At 43.8% G+C, this 24510-nt stretch overlaps 1 protein-coding gene across 11 annotated transcripts in view; it reads left to right on the forward strand.

The window, feature by feature from the left end:
• Positions 1-24510, forward strand: part of TCF20 (transcription factor 20) — a 115284-nt gene that overhangs the window by 63658 nt on the left and 27116 nt on the right. For 8 of the 11 annotated variants that reach the window (XM_015289182.4, XM_046907299.1, XM_004937691.5 and 5 more), the window contains one exon: positions 7474-13107. In XM_015289182.4, coding sequence (XP_015144668.1) covers positions 7510-13107 — 5598 coding nt within the window. In that variant the 5' untranslated portion in view covers positions 7474-7509. Of the gene's footprint in view, positions 1-4862; positions 5027-7473; positions 13108-24510 lie in introns of those variants that run through there. The other 3 variants (XM_040668649.2, XM_015289183.4, XM_046907322.1) reach the window with 3 other exon arrangements.

Below are 24510 nucleotides of genomic sequence, written 5' to 3' on the forward strand. Positions count from 1 at the left end.
GTATTATTTTCATTTTGAATGGTGAGCGAGGTTGTTTGACTGTTGTATAAAAATGAAGAGCCTTTTAAATATGAACTTCTGATTTCGAGTGCTCTTCAGTAGCCATGGCACTTAAGCAGTTCCTGCTGTGTCCGTTTTGCTGGTACGGATGTTTGTGTGACGATACAGTGGATGGATCTGTTAGTTCAGAAAGGGCTTTTTCCTCTCGCAGAAGTGTTTCTCGCCTGTAACACTTCTGTGGTGTGGCTTGTGTCCTGACGGAGAGCCAAGTGGGAGGCTGGCCTTCCTCATCTGGTGCAGAGACTGTACGTTACAAGCTGAAGTTATTGTAATGTTTGGCATAAAACACAATTGGTCTTGAATGGGTTCTTATTGTTACTGGTGGCTGTTAAAAGCTTAGCTGGATAACTTTCTGCAGTCGCTTGGTGGACTTTTAGAAGCCATTTAAAGTGCATCCGCACTGTCAGTTGGGACAGAAAACCAATCACCATAGCATATCCTGAGTTGGGTAAGGACCATTGAGTCCCACCCCTGGCTCCACACAGCACCACCCAAAAATCAAACCCTGTGTCTGAGAGCATTCTCCAAATGCTCCTTGAACTCTGGCAGTTCAGGGCTATGCCCACAGCCCTGGGCAGCCCATTTCATGCCCACCGCCCTCAGGTGCAGACCCTGTCCCTGACCCCCAGCTGCCCCTCCCCTGACACAGCTCCATGCCGTTCCCTCGGGCCCTGTCACTGTCACGCAGAGCAGAGCTCAGCGCTGCCCCTCCGCTCCCTGTGAGGAGCTGCAGCTGCCATGAGGCCTCCCCTCAGCTTCTCTGCTCTGGGTGAGCAAACCACAGGCCCTCAACCACTCTTCTCGCCCTCCAGACCCTCCCCATCTTTGTAGTCCTCCTTTGGGCACTCCCTAACAGTTTTATGCCCTTTTTGCACTGTGGTGCCCAAAAGTGCACACAGCGCTTGAGGAGAGGCTGCTGCAGCACAATGTAGAGTGGGACAGTCCGTTCCCTCGCCTGACCAGCAGTGCTGTGCCTGATGCACATCAGGGTACGGTTGGTCTTCCTGGCTGCCTGAGCTCACTGCTGACATATGTTCAACTTGCTTTTGACCAAGACCCCCAGATCCCTTTCAGCTTGGAGGCTGCTGTCCAGCCTCATCCCCCAGTCTGTATGCATAACCAGATGCAGAATCTGGCTCTCGGCTCTTGTTAAATTTCATCTGTTTGGTGATTGCACAGCTCTCTAATTTGTCAAGATTGCTCTACAAAGCCTCTCCACCCTCAATGGAGTCAGCAGCTCCTCCCAGTTCAGTATCGCCAGCAAACCTGCTCAAAACACCTTCTGTTCCTACAGTAACGTAATAGCTAATTCAGATACCTAAAACCAGATGAAATTCTGTTAAACCTTGATCATTAGTTACTTTCCTCAGGATGCATGTTTTCACAGCACCACAACTTAGCTACCACCTTACAACAAAGTTTTGTTCTTGTCAAGCTGCTGCTTTCGTCACATTAGGGATATAAATGTAACAGTATGCTTCCATCAAAGTGCAGAGCTGAACTGGAGATGGCATTTTGCTTCTGGTCACATAATGAGGGAGTAAGAAAAACTTGCAGATGCAAAAACAATCTGTTCAGATGTTTTAACTTGGTGATACCAAAATAAAAATTTTTTAAAAATCCAGAAAAAAGTCCATGGTCAAATAACAGCCACATGCAAAAACCTAATTTACTTTGTTCATTTGTTTATGTGGTGTCTTTTATTATAGCAGTTGAATACTCCAGGTTCTTGTGTGTCTGTCCTTCCCTATGAGACTAGAAGATGCGATGACTCAGACTTAGCACATTTTTTTTTGTGTGGCCTCTTGGGAAAAACACAAAATAAGAAGTGAATCTAGATCCTATCTAGCACAATAATCCCCAGAGCATTCCCCTCTTAAGACTGACAGAGCTCACTGTGTTCCTTCTGTCATGCTCAGCTGTTCTTCACTCATCCTGTGAGAAACATTTTCTACGTTGTTTGGATTCAATGCGTATCTACTGACTTTCTGTTAAAAAAAAAAAAAGAGCTGTACAGACACTTCTGTAAAGAAGGCATAGTGTCTCTATGAGCTGATGGAGATGAGTTGGGATTGATTTGTCCAAATCTTACCTCGGTTGAGGAGCCCTTTGAGGTTTTTATTGGGCCAGAAGGACAAAACTCAATTCTTAGGTCTATGCCAGTATTAACACTGCTTTGCAAGACGTTATTAATACATATACATTAGTAGTAGGAACTTAAGCATACATGATAATTACATGCGTGTGTTTAAGACATGTAAAATTGTTTTCATTAATCAAATGTTCTGGTTTAAACTTCCATTTTTACATAATTGCTGAGATGACTTGGAGTGAATGAAGTATCTTCCTCACTGTGGTGTGGCACTCTCTATGAAAATTGTGTACTGTTTAAACTCCGGGTGATGTGATGAAGTTTATTTGATAGAATAATGTCAAAGACAAAAAATGTCTTGCTGAGAGCTGGTTGTGTTTGCTGCTTTCTCCAGAAGAATGGACTTGAATTAGACAATACATGAGTTTCTTGTGTCTTAGATCATTCAGTTTATTCCTAGTGCAACGGAAGTAACTTCTGGCTGAAATAGAATCTGAAACAGCTGTATAGAAAGGTACAAAGGAAATCCGTGTATTTCAGACTGACCAGTACTGGTGAGCTGTGACTATTACTGCTTGGAGAAGATGGTGACCTCTCGCAGTGCTGGCTGCCTGGTTTGCTTGCATATTACACCTAAGGCAAAAAACTAAAAGTGCATTTTCTTCTTAATTCTGATCTTAGGGATCTTTAGGGACAAATTATTCAGTGGAGTTGCACTGAAGTTTTGGAATGATGGAGATTTGGAGTTGTGCGTGCTCTGCAACTTTGAGATGGAGAAAGAAAGGAGAAAAATGTTGGCTTTTGTGCAGGCAGGGACTAGAAATGGTTATGGAGATGTGTTTGTATCTCCCTCTGCACAGCATTTAGTAAATAAGTCTGTTTTAATCAGAAGCCTGGATGGCCAATGGAAGAAAATAATTAAAAAACAGCAGTTGTTTGTGTACATACCTGGACAGCAGAACATGCTTTCTTGATGTTTGTCACCTGTCTGTGATGACGTTTTCTTTGCTGATCGGTGTTCTAGGAAGTGAGAGGTCTCAGGCAGATCACCAAAAATGCATTGCATTTGAGTGCTGCCTTGAGACTTCTCTGCACAGATGGGTAGCAGTAGTCAACTCGAATCTGAAGAAAATTTAACAAAGCAGAAAGACTTCTCCTCCTACAGAATGAAGTGATGCTGATTTGGTTTGCTCTTTCATTGGCTTATTGTAAGCATTAAGCTTGTCCCTGCAGTATTTTGCCATTCAGCTCACTTGTGTTGAGCCGGCTGGCAGTAGTGCTGCACAACTACACTGGCATTGGCACTACATGAGAAAAATCTATATTTGTCTTTGATAATTGGGACAAAAAAGTTCAGAGACTTATATGGATTTTAAAAACCTAGCACAGTATGTTGCAGAAAATCATTTCACACAGTAATCTTTGTGTGGGAGGACTGATGAACCCTGTTAATCAGTGGTGGTTGGACAGTTGCATTTACATGCAGGAACTGTTTAAAGAGATTTACACGCTACTGGCTACCATTTGGTAATCCTGCTGACAGCAGGATCCGAATACAGTAGCTCCATATTTTAGGGAACACCCACGTTAACAAAGTTGTTCTACAGAGGTGTTTCAAATAATTAAACAAGAAACAACGCCTGCGTTGTAGATGTACTTAGAAATAACTTCGCATGGAGAAGGTAGATTGAAAAACTACCTGATCAGTTCAGATGTTGCACAAATAATGGTGAGACAGATAAGACCTACTGCTTCTCTCTGAGTTATGGGCAGTGTATGGCAAACAGATATTGGACCAGAGAGATGATCGTGTTACAAAGGAGAAATGAAATAAAGATCTTACCCGTGTCCTAGGCTCATGGAAGGGCTCTAAGAGTAAGAATCTCCAGCTGGAGATCCTTCCTCCTTGGGAGTCAGCCCTTAAATGGGGTCTAGGAGAGGTGCAGCCTGGCTCCACCCCTTCTGGTCACTCAGGTGAAATTGCATTCACCTGTGCCCTTGCAGCTGACTCAGCGCTCGCCTCAGGTGGTCAATCAGAGGTTCAGGCCGTGATTCAACTGTTCCCATACAGGGCAGTGATCTCAAAACTGAAGCTGTTTCTTTGTCACCCATGAGAGCTTGTAGTATGCTTCCCTGTTCCTATTCACGTTGTAGACAGATGTTGGTTACTGGGGCATTTGGGAAGAAAGAAAAGCATTGGAGCAGAGTGAAACAATTCAGTCTAGTGAATGTCATCTGCAATCTCTAGATGGATATGCTCAGATGGATATAAAGCTATAGACCATGAATGCTTGAGAGGAATCACAAAGCTTCAGTGGCAGAGCTGGGTGCCCTTTCAGTCACTGTAGATGGGACATGGTATAGCGAGAGCTGTGCCAAGGTCTTCCCTGTGAATGATAGGAGGTGGCCTTGGATGTTTTTGTTATGTGTTGGTAAATGCTGGAAACCTATGTAATTAGTGGCTGTTAGTGGAGCACTTTTTTTGTACATGAGACTTTGCCCCTTGTGCTTAGGAGAGAATTACAGCAGTCCGCCACAATTCCAGACCGCTTTATGTCTCTTGTAGTCTCTGCTCAGCGACTGGTGTGCCGCTCTTTTGAGTTCCTGCATTTCAGAGATAATGTACTGGCGGAGGCCACGCCTCAGGCACTGCCTTCAGTTTTGGTTCTCTCACGAAGGAAGGACATAGAGGCCCTGGAGCGTGTCCAGAGAAGGGAGGTGGAGCTGTGAAGGGTGTGGAGCACAAGTCTTCTGGGGAACAGCTGAGGGGACTGGGGTTGTTCGGTCTGGAGGAGTGTCAGGGGAGACCTTAATTCTCTCTACAGTGACCTGGAATGAGGTTGTGGCAAGGTGGGGGTTGGCCACTGCTCCCAGGTAACAGCCATAGGATGAGAAGTGATGGTCTGAAGTTGTGCTGAGGGAGATTCAGGTTGGATTTCAGGAAGAACTTCTTAGAAAGAACGGTGCTGAGGTGGCACAGGCTGCCCAGGGATGTGGTAGAGTGACCATCCCTGGAGTTGTTCAAGAACTGTGTGGATGTGGCACTGAGGGACATGGTTAGTGGGCATGGTGGGGGTGGGTTGATGGTTGGACTGGATGATGGTAGTGGTCTTCTCCAACCTTCATGATTCTGTGATTCTAAACTGTTTGCTTTAAGTGCTTCTGGTAACATTTTAAGCAAATAAATATTCATCTTCTTTCTTTTTTTTTTCTTTTTTTCTTTTCCTGTGGATCCACGTGGGCTTTGAAGGCTTCCTCATTTGTCTGAACATGTTCTATTAACAGAGCTTGCCTGTGGAATTCTCCTTGGTGGTTTTGCTGAGAAGTCAGCACTTAGATCTGTGCACTTAATAGTACTGTTACCTTTAAGAAACATTATCACAGTAGTAATTGTAGTAGTCCTGTATTTATAGTACATTAATGACAGGAAGCGTACTATAGGTATTAAGTTATCAATGATGTAATGGAGTGAGGCTCTGCCTATTTTTTTTAATTCCTATTACTAATGAAATGCCTTTTTTTTTTTTTTCCCCTTGGCTGTTATCCTGCTGGATGTGTTATTCAAGCTGCTTGTGAGATATCTGAAAGATGTGTTGTGCTGAGGGAGAACTGAGAACAGAGCATTTACTTAGGGCACAGGCTAAGTTAATCTGACCAAAACATTTCATTTGTCAAGATGAACCGCGAGATCAAAACAAAAAACCGACTAAGAGGAAAAACCATTCTCACTTTTTTGAGTTAGCAGGTCTTCTGCCTTCCTAAGTTAGTGGAAAGGAATTGTAGAGAAGAGTAGTAACCCATATAAAAGCAGGCTGTCTTTCTGGAAGACTCAGAAGGTGGAGAGGCAGGTGGGAAAAGAGTGTGATGTCATGCATAGTCTACATCTTGTTTGTATGTCTCTTTTCTTGGGACTCTTTGGTGATCTTGTACTTGACCAAAACTTAAGGCTTGAATTCTGAGTGGGTTCAATTGGATGTGACAAGTACATAACCTGACAATATGAGAAGGCACAAATGAAGGCAAATGTTCCAGGAAGTCTCGCATTTGAGGAGTTAAGAGTTCTGTTTCTTGGCAAAGCGTGAACCTTGTCTTAACATTTGAAGAAAGCAGTCTCTCCACGTGGTTTTAACCAGTTTGTTTGCTGGAAGGGAAAGCTGTACAGTCTTCCAGAAACAACAGCTTTTTTCATCTTTCTGTGCTTTTTTTTAATTGTACTTTTTTTTTCTTGCAAAATTAAAAAAAAAAAAAAACAAACCAAAAAAACCCCAACAAACCAACTTCAACAAACAGTGTGTACACACACTCGTTACTTGACCTTCTTAATGAGTGTAGTGGTGCCTCAAGCTTTTGAGGTCCTACCCAGGATCCTTGTACAGTATTGCAGCTGCTGTCCAGTCCTTGAAGATGAATTATGATTCCTCATACTGGTTAGCAAATGGAAGCATGTAGGAGGCCCTTCCTGAAGTTCATTTGCTTTGGAGTTGATTATGTAGATGTGGGTAACATGCATGGTATTCCAAAAAATATGTTCTAGCTTTTTTGACAAGTGCTTTCAGATAAGTTTACATTACCTTGACTGAAAAGTCCTCAGGATGAAGTGTAGGCCCCTTTGTTCAAAGAAGTGGACTGGTTCTGACTTTTCATATTGCAGAACAAAGCAGGTGTTGGGGGGAAGAGTACCGCTTGTTACCTTCTTATGTTGGTTTTCACCTTAAAGTATCATCGGAGCAGTTAGGCATGCAGTATGAGGCAGGTGTCTTTAAGTGTGCTGGTGCCTGATTTTTCACAGATGCACGTTTGCATTTTCACTGGAATATCTTGTTGGAGCTTTATTCCCTTGTATGTTGACTGTATTCTAGTTGAGGTCTCTCAGTGAAAGGTGGTGTTTTGGACATTGTTCCTACAGTGTAGATCCAAAGGTGGTTTGAGTCTGTTGTATGGCTCGTACAATTAAATCTTTTTTTTTAATCTTGTGGTAGCAAAATAGCTGAAGGAATAGGATCACTCTCCTCTGCTTAACAAAATGCTACTGGAAGCTTGTTTTCCACATAAATAGACCCAGCTAGTGACTGATTGCAGAAAATACTGAGGCTGAAAATATGTTCCAGCTGGTAGTAGGCTACAGACTTGTTTTTCCTGGAAAGCAGTGACTCCTTTTGCTACCTAGAATGACTGGAAGGTGCAAGCACAGAGATAGAATTTAGTGTAGGAGACGACCTCGATTTTAATTGCTGTTAAAACAGTGGAATTGAGCAATGCTATTTATGTGAATGGGACATGCAGATGCTATACCTCTTTCTTTCTTTTTGTCCCCCCTTTAGGAGGGCTTTCGAGCTGTTGCTCTGCTGCTGAACAGCATGCAGTCCTTTCGGGAGCAAAGTAGTTACCACGGAAACCAGCAGAGCTACCCGCAGGAAGTGCACGGATCATCCCGACTGGAGGAGTTCAGCCCGCGCCAGCAGGCCCAGATGTTCCAGAGCTTCGGAGGAGGTACTGGCAGTGGACGTCGCGGAGCAGCAGGAGCCTCTACAGCGATGCCTGGTGAGAGCTCTGGCCATCAGAGCTACCAAGGTTTCAGAAAAGAAGCAGGAGAGTTTTACTATATGGCTACCAACAAAGATCCAGTGGCGTCAGGAGGGCAGCAGCCGCCTCAGCGCAGGCCTTCTGGACCGGTACAGAGCTATGGGCCCCCTCAAGGGAGTAGCTTTGGGAGTCAGTATGGGAGTGAGGGACACGTGGGCCAATTTCAAACACAGCATTCGACCCTTGGGGGCGTATCCCACTATCAGCAGGATTATACTGGTCCTTTCTCTCCAGGGAGTGCTCAGTATCAGCAGCAGGCTTCTAGCCAGCAGCAGCAGGTACAACAGCTGAGACAGCAGATCTATCAGTCTCATCAGCCTTTACCCCAGGCTTCCAGCCAGTCTGCTTCTAGCACCTCGCACTTGCAGCCAATGCAGCGTCCATCCACCCTGCCTTCCTCTGCTTCTGGGTACCAGTTACGAGTGGGTCAGTACAGCCAACACTATCAGCCACCTTCGTCGTCCTCGTCCTCCTCTTTCCCTTCCCCACAGCGTTTTGGCCAGTCAGGACAGAATTATGATGGAAGCTACAGCGTGAATTCTGGGTCACAGTATGAAGGCCATGCCGTGGGTTCCACTGCACAGGCATATGGGTCCCAGTCAAACTACAGCTTTCAGAGTCAACCAATGAAAAGCTTTGAGCAGTCTAAGCTGCCCCAAAGTGGGCAGCAGGGGCAGCAGCAGCAGCAGCACCCACCTCAGCATGTAATGCAGTATTCAAATGCTGCCTCCAAGCTCTCTCTTCAAAGTCAAGTGGGACAGTACAGCCAGACTGAAGTTCCTGTAAGGTCACCGATGCAGTTTCACCAAAACTTCAGTCCAATCTCTAATCCATCTCCTGCTGCATCTGTGGTTCAGTCTCCAAGCTGCAGCTCCACCCCTTCTCCTCTCATGCCGGGTGGAGAAAATCTCCAGTGTGGGCAAGGCAACATGTCTATGGGTTCTAGAAACCGAATCCTGCAGATGATGCCTCAGCTTAGTCCTACACCATCTATGATGCCAAGTCCCAATGCTCATGCAGGGGGATTCAAGGGGTTTGGGCTGGAAGGACTGCAGGAAAAGAGGCTCACAGATCCAGGGCTGAGTAGCCTGAGTGCCCTAAGTTCTCAAGTGGCCAATCTGCCCAACACAGTCCAGCACATGTTGCTTTCAGATGCCTTGGCACCTCAGAAAAAAAGTTCCAAAAGGTCATCCTCTTCAAAGAAGGCTGACAGCTGCACAAACTCAGAAGGCTCTTCCCAGGCAGAGGAGCAGCTCAAGTCCCCCCTGGCAGAGTCCCTCGATGGTGGCTGTTCCAGTAGTTCAGAGGATCATGGGGAAAGGGTGAGACAGCTGAGTGGCCAGAGCACAAGCTCAGACACTACCTACAAGGGGGGTAACTTAGAAAGATCCAACTCCTCACCAGCACAAGGCTCTCAGAGTGAGCCCTCAAAACTCAGCACCAGCCCTGCAGCTAGGGAAGATGTGGCCTCCCCTGATGGGAAGGAAGCTGTGGTGGCAGTGGAAAATGCCCCAAAAGTGAATGAAAAGGCAGTTGGAGTGATTGTCTCCCGGGAGGCTATGGCAGGTAGAGTAGAAAAGTCAGGTGGACAAGAGAAACCTGCACAGGATGATGTTTCCACAGCCACTCAGACACCAATTAGTGCTAGCGGAGCAAAGGAAGCTGGGCACGCAGGGCCACAGCCAGAAGCTCAAGGAGGTACTAAGGGGAGCAAAAGTGGAGATAACACTAACCATAATGGAGAGGGGAACAGCCAGCCCAGCAATGCGGTTGTTGGGTCAAATTTTCCTGTGAGAACAGAACCTTCCAAATCTCCAGGCAGTTTAAGATACAGTTACAAAGATAATATAGCAGCTGGCATACAGAGAAACATTGGTGGTTTTCCACAGTATCCTTCTGGTCAAGAAAAAGGGGATTTTCCAGGACACAGTGAGCGCAAAGGGAGGAATGAGAAGTTTCCTAGCCTCCTACAGGAGGTCTTACAGGGTTACCACCATCATCCAGACAGAAGGTATTCTAGGAATGCACAGGAACATTCTGGGATGGCTGGGAGTTTGGAGGGAGCCATGAGGCCCAATATCTTAATTAGTCAAGCCAATGAATTGACGAATAGAGGCCTCTTAAATAAAAGTATGGGGTCTCTCCTGGAAGGCCCTCACTGGGGTCCCTGGGATAGGAAGTCTAGCAGCGCAGCCCCTGACATGAAGCAGATAAATTTAGCTGATTATCCTATTGCTAGAAAGTTTGAAATGGAATCTCAGTCTTCTTCTCATGAAGGGGGAGCGCTCTCGGAGAGGAGATCAGTGATCTGTGACATATCTCCATTAAGGCAACTTGTCAGAGATCCTGGTCCTCACCCAATGGGGCACATGGGTCCTGAGGGCAGAAGTGGAAGGAGTGAACGTCTTGCCCCTGGCTTAAGCCAGTCAGTAATACTCCCTGGTGGTTTAGTATCCATGGAAACAAAGATGAAAGCTCACAGTGGGCAAATAAAAGAAGAAGAGTTTGAACAGTCAAAGAGCTCAGTTAGTCTTAATAATAAAAAGACAGGAGACCATTGTCATTCTGCTGGCATCAAGCATGAGTCTTTCCGAGGCAATGCTAGCCCTGGAGCTGCAGTCTCCGATTCTGCTCCAGACTACATTCCCCAGCAGGAGAGCAGATCAACACAGCTGAGACGAGCACCTGGCAGAACTGGAAGCAGCAGGGGTAAATCACCTTCTCAATTTCAGGATCTTGCTGATAAGCTGAAAATGTCACCGGGCAGAAGCAGAGGCCCAGGAGCAGATCTGCATCACATGAACCCACACATGACGCTATCTGAAAGAGTTAACAGGGGTTCCTTGCATTCTGGCTACCCTCAGAACTCAGAAGGCTCATCTTTGGCTGCAGCATATCATGCAAATGCTAGGCCTCATCCTTTTGGTGACCCCAACCAGAGCTTAAATTCCCAGTATCATTACAAGAGACAGCTATACCAGCAACAGCAAGAAGAATACAAAGATTGGGCAAGCAGCGCTGCTCAGGGTGTGATTGCTGCAGCTCAGCACAGACAGGAAGGAGCCAGGAAGAGCCCAAGACAACAGCAGTTTTTGGACAGAGTAAGGAGTCCCTTGAAAAATGACAAGGATGGAATGATGTACCTTCAGGGTAGCTCTTACCACGATACTGGAAGCCAGGATCCTGGGCGCTGCATTATGGGAAGCGACAGCGCACAGGGTAAGTGCATTGACCTAAAACACGGAAACCAGAAGCTGCAGCCGCATGAGTCTGGTTGGGACCTCTCTCGGCAGACTTCACCTGCCAAAAGCAGTGGCCCTCTTGGAGCAGCCAACCAAAAAAGATTTTGCCCCCAAGAAAGCGATGGGCACAGACGAGAGGAATCTACGGATTTGCCCAAGCCTAGCAATGCCATGCTCAGGCTCCCTGGCCATGAAGACCAGTCTCCTCAGAATCCCTTAATTATGAGGAGGAGAGTCCGTTCTTTCATCTCTCCTATCCCTACCAAAAGACAGCCACAGGATATGAAGAACAGTGGCAGTGAAGATAAAGGGCGAATGATGACGTCAGCAAAAGAAGGAGCTGATAAAACATACAACTCCTATGCCCATTCATCTCAAAGCCAAGATGTTGGCAAACCAGTTGCAAAGGGAGATTCCTTCAAGGATCTGCCAAGTCCTGATGGTAGGAATTGTCCCGCTGTTTCCCTCACAAGCCCGGCTAAGACCAAAATATTGCCCCCAAGAAAGGGGCGAGGATTAAAACTGGAAGCAATTGTTCAAAAAATTACATCTCCCAATATTCGGAGAAGTGTTTCCACCAACAGTGCTGAAACTGGTGCAGATACTGTCACTCTTGATGACATCCTGTCCCTTAAGAGTGGACCTGAGGGAGGGAGTGTGTCTGCACATGGGCCGGAGGCTGAGAAGAGGAAAGGAGAGATGTTGTCAGATCAAGCAGGGTCAGCAAGCCAGGATGCAGCTAGTGAAATAACTCTTGCGCGATCCTCAGAAGAGTGGCAAGGCAACGAGGATGATAAAACCAAGAAAGACACTCCTGAAAATGCCAGTGTTAGTAAAGAAGGGACAGGATCCAGTGCAGCACCACCTCCTCAGAAGTCAGGTGGTCAGGGGAGGTCTGATGGATCCATAAGCGGAGCCGGAACTCTGGCCTTTCCAGACTCAAAAACAGTTTCCCCTTCCATTGTGTTTACTTCTGAACCAAACCCAAAGTCTGAGGAAAAAGATGGAGATGTGACAAACATTTCACCCAAGCCAGATGGCTTCCCTCCAAAGGGATATTTTCCTTCTGGAAAGAAAAAGGGGAGACCAATTGGGAGCGTGAACAAGCAAAAGAAGCAACAGCAGCAGCAACAACAACTGCCACCGCCCCCACCACCTCCACCTGTACCTTCTCAGTCTTCGGAAGGGGTTGCTGGTGGTGAGCCAAAACCTAAGAGGCAAAGGAGGGAGAGGCGAAAACCTGCAGCTCAGCCACGGAAGCGGAAGCCTAGACGGGCTGCTCCGATTGTGGAGCCTCAAGAACCAGAGATCAAGCTTAAATACGCTACCCAGGCTGTGGATAAAACTGACTCCAAGAATAAATCCTTTTTCCCTTACATTCACGTGGTAAACAAGTGTGAATTAGGAGCTGTGTGCACAATCATTAATGCGGAGGAAGAGGAGCAGAACAAATTGGTGAGGGGTCGGAAAGGACAAAGGTCTTCAACACCCCCTCCTAGCAATGTGGAGAGCAAAGTGCTGCCCACCTCAACTTTCATGCTGCAGGGCCCTGTAGTAACAGAGTCTTCTGTCTTGGGGCATCTGGTTTGCTGCCTGTGTGGCAAATGGGCCAGCTATCGTAACATGGGTGACCTCTTTGGTCCTTTCTACCCCCAGGATTATGCAGCCACCTTGCCCAAGAACCCACCTCCAAAGAGGGCCACAGAAATGCAGAGCAAGGTCAAGGTACGGCACAAAAGTGCTTCTAATGGTTCCAAGACAGATACAGAGGAGGAGGAGGAACAGCAACAACAGAAGGAACAAAGAAGCCTAGCTGCTCATCCCCGCTTTAAGAGGCGGCACCGCTCTGAGGACTGTAGTGGAGCCTCTCGGTCACTTTCAAGGGGAGCTTCTTGTAAAAAAGCAACCACTGAAGGTGGCAGTGGTGGCGAAAAGACTCCTTTGGACTCAAAGCCCTCTATGCCCACTTCAGAAGGTGGCACTGAGCTGGAGTTACAAATTCCTGAACTACCTCTTGACAGCAATGAATTTTGGGTCCATGAGGGTTGTATTCTCTGGGCCAATGGGATCTACCTGGTCTGTGGCAGGCTCTATGGGCTGCAGGAAGCTGTGGAGATTGCAAGAGAGATGGTGAGTACTGAAATTTACTATGCTTTTTTTTTTTTTTGCTTGTTTGCATTAAGCATACCATTTGAAATGTTGTTTTCCTTGTTCTTCTCTTGTATCTTAAACGATCATCTTTCATCTGTAAATAAATCTCTAGTGATGCCCTTCAGATGGCCTTCTTTAGATTTCTGCCACACCTACCTGATGAGCCAGAATTTTTGAGCCTCAAAAGTCTGCATGCATTTCTCCTACTAAGAGTTCCAAATGTCCAAAAGTTTTCTCGTGACTACAGCTATCTTTTTTTTCTTTATCTGTCCTATTAGATATTAATGCTCTCCAGGGCTGCTCTTGGAGTTGTGCAGTGGAAGGACAAATCACAGCAGACAAAAGTTACAGCAAGGGGAATTCCAATTCAATATCAAGCAAAAAAAAATTCACAGTGAGGGTGGTCAAATATGGGAGTGGGGAGGTGGGGGGAGGGAACAACAGAAGTTGTGGTTTATCTGTTCTCGACCAGTCACAATTTATGCAACCCCAAGGTTCTAAAGCAACTCACTCTCACTCTTCCTGTGAAGTTGAAGGTAGCTCCAAAATTGGCCCTGCTTCGGGCAAGAGCTTAGACCACACATCTGCAGAGATCCCTTCAAATCCAAATGATTTATTCTTTGACTATAATATGTATTACGTGGTCCCTGCAAATTAAAGTCGATAAAGTGGAATGACACAGAAGTCTGTAAATTGAGTGGAACTTGGGTGGCTTGACTGTTGATGAGTTCTGTACGAATTATAGCATAATCACGCTCATAACTGGCCTTCTCCAAAGTGCAGGTACACAGTGAATGAGGAGAAAGGTAAAATCAAAGCAGGGACAAAGAGAGTTTATTCAGTGTCACCTGGTTGTGGATGAAGGCACTCATAATTGATTATCTGAGACTGAAGCTGACACTTTAGAACCATATCTGATTTGACTTTCCTGGCCATTATCAGTGTGCCACATCCCTTTATTTATGCTTACCCTCTTGCTGTCCTGGGCCAGACCATGTACGAGATGCTAGACTACTTTTTCCCCACTGCCTTCAGATTCTCTTTTTTTTTTTTTTTCCTAAACGGTGTTGGGATCTAATTTTTTATCTTCTCTCTGCTTTCTTCAGTGCAGCTCATTTCCACCTCCTGAGCTCTCCTCTGCAAGTTTGATTCTTGGCTTGTTCTGCCTTTTCGCTCTCTGTTCTTTGACAGTAATTACATGCTTCTTCGCCCTAACTTGATTTGGCCTGCATTCCTGTTTCTAGCTTCTCATCAAATAAAGTCAGTTAATTTCATTTGCTTTTCACCAAGTAGTGTTGGTGTGCTAAATTTCTTATCTCTGATAATTGCAAGGTTTCTTTCAGGATCTCCAACATCGTTTGGATTCTGCTTGTAATGTAACTGTCCTTTCATGTGTGTTGCAGTTCACCGCTATTTTCAGTTTGGATCTCTCTAGCATATTTCTCCCTTTTTCCTGTTCTCAGGGTGTGTCTTCCCATTTATGATTCTTGTTTTCCCAGTGGCAGACACCTTCTCAAATTCTTGAACTGCTTGAGGAGTTGTTCTTCAGTGATCCTTTTCGTGTTTCCGTACTTTTAAAGGGTTTGTGGCCAATGGAACATCATGGCTGTACCAGTAGATTTAATCAGACTTGGCAAATAGTATCCCATTGTCAGCAATGGTTTTACATGGTTGTTGGATGTTGTTTGAAATGTTGTTCCTTCTCTGTATGGGATCATGATGATGTTCTGAGTCAGTACACTTTGGCCTACTCTTTATCACTTTCTTCAACTGTTAGGATCATCTCCTTGTCACAAGTGGAACTTTGCACTCCTCTTCTTAACCCTTTCGCTTGCCCTTATGGCATTGTACAATAATATCCCCTTATCTCCCTTGAACTTGCTGGCCTTTCTCTCTTACCTTTTTCCTTTAATCACTTACTCAGCTCTGAGGGTTTTTTCCTTACAGTGACCTGTAGACACAAGTGTTTCACATTTTTAAAAGAAGCGTACAAAATGCCTGTGGCCTCTCTTGCTGTTGCAACTACTTCTTCATTTCCTTTCCCTTTTTTCATCTCAAAATTCTTTGAGTGCATTGTCTGGTGTGCTTGTCCTCCTCCACTTTGGCTTCGATTGTGTTCTACTACAATTGTAATCAGTGTTTGCTGTGATCTCTTCCTAGCTAAAGCTCAAATCCAGTTCTTCATTTTCCTTTCTCTGTCATCTACATTCGTCACTATCAGCTGTGCTGCTCTTTAAGTGTTGTTCCACCTTGTTTCCTGTCTGTGTTCTCTTTTGATTACCTCTTTTCTCTCTACTGGCTTTGCAGAGGTGGTTGTTCGGTACTTGCAGCTTTTTGTGTGGTTTGCTAAGATTCTGCCTGTGCTTTTCCCCCCCCTAGTCCCAGAGTGCCATATCTTCTGGTAATCCATTTGCTTTATTCCTGTCTTACAAAACCTCCTTTTTGCTCCAGATCTGTCTTTTTCTGTCAGAAGCTTAAAGATGGCTTTTGAATTCGTGGTGAGGTCTGAGACTCTAGCTTCAGATACTGCTTTTGAATCTACATCATCCTTGATCCATTGTCTGCCATCTTGTTCTGGCTTGGTGAATCTGAGCAGCACAGACCTTCTCAAAATTCTAGTTCTTCCTATTTAAGGCTGTAAGAAATACTGCTTACTGTTTGCATATGAGAAGCAGTATGTGTCTTTTCTGTGCTCACCACTGCTCTGTCAGGGGCCATAGACCTTTAAGGATGCAGGCCATTTGTGTATCATATTATATTCTGTCTTATGCAAACACAGTAATAAATGTCATAACTGAATGCTTGGCACTTCTTCATTTCATTGGTAAAAGTAATCCATCTTTCTCCTTCTCTTCTATCACAAACAATGAAATGGGTTTGGTTTTTTTTGTCTTTGTGCGTTTTTTGTTGTTGTTTAAGTTCCTGTCCGTATTTTTTCCTTACCGTTTTTGTTCTACTGTAGCAAATTGTAGTTGTGCATTCTCTGGAAGCTGTGTCCTTCTGTCTCTCATTTCAGACAGGGTTACACACAGCACAGAGTTGGCAGTCAGGATATCAGAGGTGTACCTGCCACAAGCCTTCCTCAGGCAGTAGAAAGGCTGTGTTGAACTAAGCTCTCTGCTGCCCTGCTCCCTGAGGACTGTCTTCTGGCTCTGACAACTCATTTCCTATGCTTGTTGCATATGCTCTTTCCATACATCTTCCTTGCTTTGCAAGTGCATTTTCCTTTTCTTTCAGCTGACTTGCAGTTCATCGGTGTGTGTGTGTGTCCTGAAAAAGCAGATATGCAAACCACATAGGTATTGGCTGGCAGGAAAGAGGAGGTAGATGGGCACACAAGCCTTTGGTAATTTCGTCTAGGAAGAGGAAAGACATTTTCTGATGACATATGAAGGGATTATGAGCCTGGAATGAGCACCTCGTGTATATGTAATGCATTCTGGTCCAAGGCCATAACCGTGATAGCGGCCTAAGTAACTCATCCTGTGTTTGTTCTTCTCACACCAACTCACCTTGCTTCAATGGAAGCACATTACAGATTTTTTCAGACACCTCTGATTCTTCTTTGACTTCCAGAATCAGCAAAGAATTTGAAGTGTTTCTCTTGCTGTGTTAAATCTTCTTCTGTTCCTTTTATGAATAAATATCTGTGGCTCATGGCTGCTTTTGGAGAGCAGCCCCGTAGTCAATCTCAAAGAAAGTTTAAATGTATGTGAGGTTTCTCAAAGATCTAGTTGTACCAGATGCTCTGGGAGAATTTGAAATGAGAAAGTATTTTCTTTTTTTTTTTTTTAAAAAAAAAAAAAAGCTTTCATCAAACTGAAATGACTTTCTTGATCTTTGAGTTTTCCTTAAAGCTTGATTTCATCCTAGACTAAAAATGATGTTGAAAGCATTACGTAGATGGTTTCCTAAGCAGTATTCCTCAAAGCCAAAAAAAAAAAAAGAGGCACATCTATGTGCTCCAGGGGTGTTACTGTTTCTGAGATCACAAAGAGCTCCTTAGGTGAATGGGGCTGCTTTAGATGCAGAATGTCTTAATCTTCCTTATTTTGAGTTTTAAATTAGATGTCTCTGCAGATGGACCCACCTGCCAAGCAGTCTTGTTCCTTCTTAATATTTATTGGTAGACCATAGTCAGGGTGCTAACTGACCTTCTCATATTAGACATTTTTGGTTCGAGAGCTAAAGAAATCTTGAACTGAGAAATTGCTGTCTGCATAGGGCTGGATGGACCTATCACCTATAGAGTATTTGCTTTCAAATATTGAAGGTGATCAGACTCCATGGTTATGAATTGTTGAAGTCAGTCATTAGAGGATAGTATTTTTGCCTGATGGTATGGAGAACCTTGAGGCTAGTCTTTCTGCAGCAGAGAATATTTAAGGATTCCTAGCCTTACTTGGTAAGATACGGTATATCTGTATTCTTCCTGTGTTTTAGTTTGGTTTTGCATCTCTTCTTACAGTTATGTTAGGCCACTTCTTTGCATTTATAGATTTAGAAATCTAGCAGTGGCATGCACTTTGCTGTATATACCTTTAAGAAAACACTTTATTTCCTTGTTCATCTTCTCTTTGTTTTCCTACTCATGAGAAACTGAAGTCTTGGTTACTTTGCAGCTGACAAAATTAGGAAGCTGTGTTGGCCCTCAGCAGATTTAATGTTTGTAAGAATGGATGGTCTTCATTCTCAGAATTAAATTTTAGAAGCTGCAGGTAGGGAGAGGAACAATCCAAAGAGCCTTCTTTACGTCACAGTTGCAGACTCCAGGGAGATATATAGTTCTACTGTTGTTTGGTTTTGATTTTTTTTCTTTTTTCTAAAAGGCTGTTCACTAGGAGGTGGCGTGCTAGTGCTTGCATTTTATAGAAAGCATTCTTGCTTCCAAGGCAGAGGCTGTGGCCTAGCACAGGAATTATTTCCGCTTGTTCTTCTTCCCTCCTATCACTGTCAGAATTGACCTTGATGAATGTAAATCTTAGCCCTTTGGTTCTGATGACGGTGCTCCTTGAGAGGAAAATTTGTTTATCCCCCTTTTAAAGATCTCTTGAATAAAGGTCTGAAGAACGTAATGCCTTTTTTCAGTGATCTCTGCTTCATTTTTGTCTTGAAGGCTCTTAATCCTCATACATGGGAGGAAATCCTTGGAAGCTTCTTGCTTGCGTTCAGTGTCCCTTTGATGGTTGTCTGGACTAGAGATGGGTTTAATACGTGCTTCCTAGATTTCCTGGAGAACATCTTCTGGATTTGCACAGAAAAGTTGTTCTGCATCACTTCAAACTCCTGCTAGCTGATCTTCCAAAGTACCTGTCAGGGGAAATCTGTGCCATAAAGGAAATAAGGGTTGCATACATATGATGTTTACTCTGTTGCATTCACAGAACTATTTTTATTTGTGTGCCTCTGCCTTCTGGGATCCTAGCTGTAAGTTGGGTAAAGAAAGGTCCTCAGAGGGATCACTATAAGCTGTCTATATTTTCCGATGTGAGAAACCAAAGCCTGACAGAAACGTTGCTATGTGCCCCAAGTAATCGGTTTTGAAAGGTTCCTAACTCATGGCTTCTGAGATGCCTTAGCTAGCAATTCAGTACAAACTGAGAAAACTGTGGAAGGTTAGCTACCTCTGGCAAAACAGTTTCTAGTCCCAGAAACCTAAATAGCATAGTGCCAAAGGTCTGAAGGCGTCAGTTTTATTTTGGATGTCTCATTGGGCACAGGTGTGCTTTGTCGTCCCTAAGCCAGGCTAGGAGAGAGCTGCTGCCAGAAGGAGGATCCTGCTTCATTGCCTTTTGAAAGCTGTTTGTTCCCGTTGTCTCCCTTACAGTAGGTTGGCCAGTTACACATTGGTGCAGTGAGTTGATCTTTAGCCTGTGAATTGGTCAGAAGATGGGTCAAGACAGGGAAATCCATTCTGCCAGATCAGCTATTTCCATCAGCTTACTCTCTGAACTGTGGGCTCCATCTCACTGGTCAGGGCCTTTCCACTGGTAGTTATAACCTTTGCATCACATGAACACAAAATGGACTCCACTGCTTAGAAGTGTTTTAGCCCTACGGTGTTACTGTTTTGGGGGTGTTGTGAGATGAATGTTGTCCTCTTATTCATTATCCTTTCTAGATTAAAAAAAAAAAAAGTCAGGTTCTGCACATTTTTCTTTTCCGTAATCTTTCTTTGCTGAAATTCTATCAAAAAAACCCATCGAGTGAAGTTCTACATCAGGTCAGGGTTCAGCTGAAGTAATGATCTGCTCCAAAGGCTGCATGCCTGACAAATGTGGGAAGGAAAACCTGTATTTCTTATATCTAGACCTGTAAGAATAAGGAAAAAATTTCTAGAGTAGGAAGAAGTAACAGTGGAGCCGGTGGATTTTCTAATGTGCAGATGAAAAGAGAGGAAACCAGTAACAAATTTAAAAACTACCTGTAAGCAGTGGTTGAAAAGGGGGAGGATAGAGAATGTTGCCTGTTACTCTGTCAGCAGCTTTTAGTGTGCTGTGACCACACAAGAGACGATTGCCATGGAATCTCGAGGCACATCCTCCCATTACCCTTAGTGTGTTTGAGTTCTTGGTTCTCATTGATGGACTTCCCAGAGAAGCTGTGGTGCCCCATTTGTGGGAGTGCTGGGGCCAGATTGGATGGGGCCCTGGGCAGCCCGAGCTGGTGGATGGCAGCCCTACCTGAACTGAAAACAGGTATGCTCTTTATTGAAGACAGTCCTTAGTATGATTAATCTAATATCTAATTTCCCAGTAAATGGCTGCATCCTTTGTATTCTTCTGCAGTGTTATAAAAACAAGGAAGCATGAAATTTCTGGTGGAGAAGAAATTCTGAAAGACAGGCTGAATAGCAAATTTCTGTTTCAGTTTTCTCAGAAAAGCCTTGCCATCTGCTGTGCTACTGAAACTGACTGTGCTGTCATGACTCCTGTTGTGCATGAGTGTGCATCCACAGAGATGAGAGCCTGGTAGAGCCCCTGTTGTATCTCAGTTCACTGCCTACCTCTGGTAGGGATCTGCAAGTGTGAGTGAATAGTGCTGTGGAGCTCGCAGCAGCTCTGTGTTGGTATCACAATCCTTAGCTGCTGAAGACATGAGCAGACAGAACCTATATCTGCACTTCTCATGCATGTATTTCAATATTCGAAGTGATTGAAAGCCATTAATTACATTTGGGGGGATAAAACTTGCTTTCCTTTATCATGAGTAGTAATTGGGTAAAATGGTTGCAGCAAATAGATGATCGTGGATTGTAGATGCCAGGAAATGCAGTTTAGTTGAGCTCTCAAACATAAAGATCATATTGGGAAGAGAGGAAAGACTTCTCCATTATCAATCTTTTATATGACAGAAAAGATGAAGGGTTGAGTACAGGGAAGTAATTTTTGTGCATCTTTGGCAGACTCTTTTGCTATTAGTTTATCCTGGAGTGTGGACATTGTATATGTGCTTACATGTGGTTTCGCATCTTACTGCTCTACCATGTTGAGTAGTCAAAGCAGGAAATAGATTTACTGACAGTGGAGCATTGGGAAAGAATAGGATGTTTAAGCACTTATGTTAGCTGTAGCCAGGAGCACTGGAAACCTGAATGTAGAGTACAGCTTGCTCATTCCACAGTTGTGGTCTTTCTGTTGTGCGTCAGGGATTCTCAAAGTCTGTGTAGTTTTCACTTAGAAATATGCTTTACTTAAGTGCATTTTTAAGAAGCTCTTCCGAATGTGTATGGAAATCTCTGTGCTGGAGTTTTCTTAGCAAAACTTCAGAGCTTTTGTCTGGCTATCCGCAAACTCACGCAGTCCTTTTTGTGTGATTTAAGTCACTTGTGTTACCGTAGAGATGCCAAACTCTTGCTAAATTCTCAGTAGCGAGAGAATGCAATCAATTTGTGCCTTTTTTAGCTTGATCTTTTTAAGCTGTGCTAGCAAAAAGATTGCAAGCTTCCCAAAAGCTAGGGAGGAGACTTCCAGTGCTGCTGGCGTTTAACTTCATGAACTTAAGACTGATTCTAGGCGGTAGTCGGTTGCTCTGCCATCATTAGGAGAATGCTACCAAACAAACAGGGGTTGGAGGACATGCAAGAACTTCAGAAACTTATTCTCATCCACACCTCTGTATTTACACCTTATAACTGATTAAAACTAGGCAAAAAATGCAGATTTAAGGTGTTTTTTTTTCAAAATCAAAACATTTTGTTTCTTTATTTGGTGAATTTAGAAGTTTAATTTATGAATGCAAAAAAATTCATAACTTTCTGTTAGAAAATATTGTATGAATTATTAGGTTTTATCTTTTGCAAGACTTTTTATTTAAAATACTTTATTTTTAAGCATAAACCATATCCTGAACCCTTTAATCACAGAGTAAGCAAAATAATACTTCAGCTGTACTACTGTTCTGCTCTTCAGAGGAAAGGAAAGCTCTTCAAACACTACACAGCAAACCCAATACTTCACTACAGAAGCTTAATGCTTTGGGACTGGGATGGGAATAGTGGAGGGTCATAACTGAGAAACTTTCGGAAGGTGGTGTAACTTTATTTATTGTAATACAGCAATTTAAAAATTTTTATCTTTGAAAAGAGTAATTTTCATCCGTCCATTATAAACCCAGTTATATAACCCCAATGTACTCTTTAATTAGAGAAATGTATTCTGAAAGGGTTTAGATTAATTTCTCTGGAAGAGCTGGGTAAAAATAAAACTATGATGAGGATTCTTGCTATAATTTTAGAAACTATAGCAGAAATTAAAACTTAGAAGACAATTTTTGCCTTGAACATTACTCTGAAGATAGGATAATCAGAGAGAAGAGCTGCTCCCTCTCTGTACCGCACACGTTGCCTGAGGATGTGGGGGAAGGCAGGAGTGAGATCTGGGCTGCTTGCACCTTAAAACCATACTTTCACCTAAACAGTACTGTTCTTTAAATTGTGTTCTGACTGGTTTATTTTGTAGTTGTTTTTTTCTTTCTTAACAGAAGAAATACTTCTGCATCAGAATTTCATGCACACTCATGGACTCTGTGTGAAGTACTGGATAGTCTTCATGGATAAAGCACTTTGAGAAAAGTTATTAATGAACCTTCATTGTTAAGGGTTGGATCTCAGCCAGCTGCTTAGTGATTAAAGTTTAATTGCATGATGATTAGTTTTCATTAGTAAGTAATTAGCATTTAACAGCAGTCTTGTATTGCTGAAGCTATGGGTGAGCATAAGTGGATTGAGCCACGTTGAGAAGGCATGAAGCTGGGGTTGGGGGCACAGGGTTGCTGGGGGAATATGGGGATGTGAATCTTGATGTAAGAACGAGCTGTTGAGGGAAACCAACTGCTGTGTAGAGCCAGGAAGGGAGATAGGATTTGGAGCAAACGATCAAAGCGATACAGCCTGGACCTAAGACAGCATCTGGCTGTGGATGCCCCCTCACTGGGCGAGCTTGTAAAACAGCAGTCTTCCTCAAAAAGCCTGCTGAAGTTTCCAGTTATGCTCTCAGTAACGCTAGCTTCTCTTCCTACAGCCTCATAGGTTGCCTTAGTCCGTTATTTGCTCCAACTGAATGCTTTTTCAAAATCCCTTGCTAAATTGTTGAAATAGCCATTTCTAGTGGAGCAGTTGTTCTTGATACTTTCTGCTGTAGTGTGGTAGGTTAGGGGAAGGATGAGTGGAGGGCATGGGTAAGATAAGATGGTAAAGAGGGAGGATGGAAGGATGATGGCAGTAGCGCAAAGCAGTCTTGTCATTTTGCTACAGAAGATATATAAGAGAGGAGAGTGTGATAAACTAGTTCAGACCTGTCAACAGAACATTTAGGAAGTACCAGCGTAACTCCAGCCTAGCCTCTGTTACAGGTTCTAGGAGCCATTCTTCTCCCCAGTGCCTTCCCTTCTCCCAGCACCACTGCTCTGAGTCTGAGCTAATGGAGGGAGCTCATCTGGCCGGCAAACTGCCGCCACCACATTTTTATCAATCTATTTGTTATTGGCTGGGCTGGCTTTCTTGACTCTCAGTGTCAGCACTGATACAGGGAAAAGCATGATGTGCCAGCCAGAGTAACCTCAAGCAGGCATTTCTCTGCGGTTAGAAAATACTAAAATAGCTCCAGTTTCTTTGAAAAGTTCCAGTAGTGTTGAGACCGTGACTGTATCATGTAGATCTACTTTGATTGTCTTCAGACTTCCTGAATCATTGCTAAGAGCACATTACAGCATAGGACTTAGTATACACTGGTGACTACCCAAGGCTAGTACTGGAGTAGCAAAGCATCCTTGGAGCTCTGCATGCACCAGCTATGCTGTTTTTTTCCCCTACTTAGGCTAGCAATGGTATAGATTGCATATCTCTTCTGAGGGCTGCTTGCACAACTTCTCATAGTTTAGATACTTAAGTCTTACCTCAGTCAACTAACTGTCCATGTCCTAAGCTTTCTTTCTATTTAAGCAAAAAAATAAAGGTTGGAGGTAAAAACTGGCTATGTGGCCTTCACATAGTAGTGACATTTTTCCTATTTCTTGCTCCTGTTTTTTTTTCTGATTTACAGTTAAATCCCTTAAGTGTAACTCAACACGTTTTTTATTTCTTGTGTTTTCTGCTGTAGCAAAACACATAGCTCATATTTGCCTCATATTCATATATTTTATTCATAATGCCTCATATTTATTTCTGTGGAAGCTACAGCAGATACAAAGAGCACAATAACACTACTGCGTAGAGCAAAATCTCAGCTGTTTTTCAATGTAGTCACCACCATTAGCAATGCAATTTTTTTTGTCAGCAATGAACAAGAGCCTACGTGTCGTGCTCAGAGAAGTCTGCATGGCCCTCCAGAACATGGCTGTTGCTGTTGCCGCTACTGAAACACACCGCCCACCCTGTCGCTGTACTCACATCTACTGTTTGGCTTCCATAACTGTTCAGCAAGCATCAATGAATGTCAGTGGGTTCTGTTTTTTCCACATGGAGGAATTCAGTGGCACACCTTTGCCTAATCCACACTTCCATGGCAGGCACCATTTGGTCGGAATGCCCCTCTGCTGCCCTCTGTCACATGGCAACAAAATGGAATATTGGTGGGAAGGTTCAGCCTGTTCTGCTATATCACCATGATTTGCTGCTGACATCGTGGGCCAACATAATAAAATAAGCATTACTTTCAGAGTAGCCTTCCTACAATTCTGTTGGTACTTTGCACTGAGCTGTTTTAACTGCAGCTTTTCTTGCTCCTTTGACTCCTTCGTTACATTATTCTTACTTTCTAAGTTTAAGAAAATCACTGATGATTAAAGAAGAGTGTGGAGCTCATAAAAGCTTTATTATGAAGGGAGAGGAAAAAGTATGCCCTGACATGAATTTCTGAAATGGGGACTTTCTCTAGAAGGTAC

Source organism: Gallus gallus, chromosome 1, assembly GCF_016699485.2.
Source record: "Gallus gallus isolate bGalGal1 chromosome 1, bGalGal1.mat.broiler.GRCg7b, whole genome shotgun sequence".
In the NCBI taxonomy this organism is placed as follows: domain Eukaryota; kingdom Metazoa; phylum Chordata; class Aves; order Galliformes; family Phasianidae; genus Gallus; species Gallus gallus.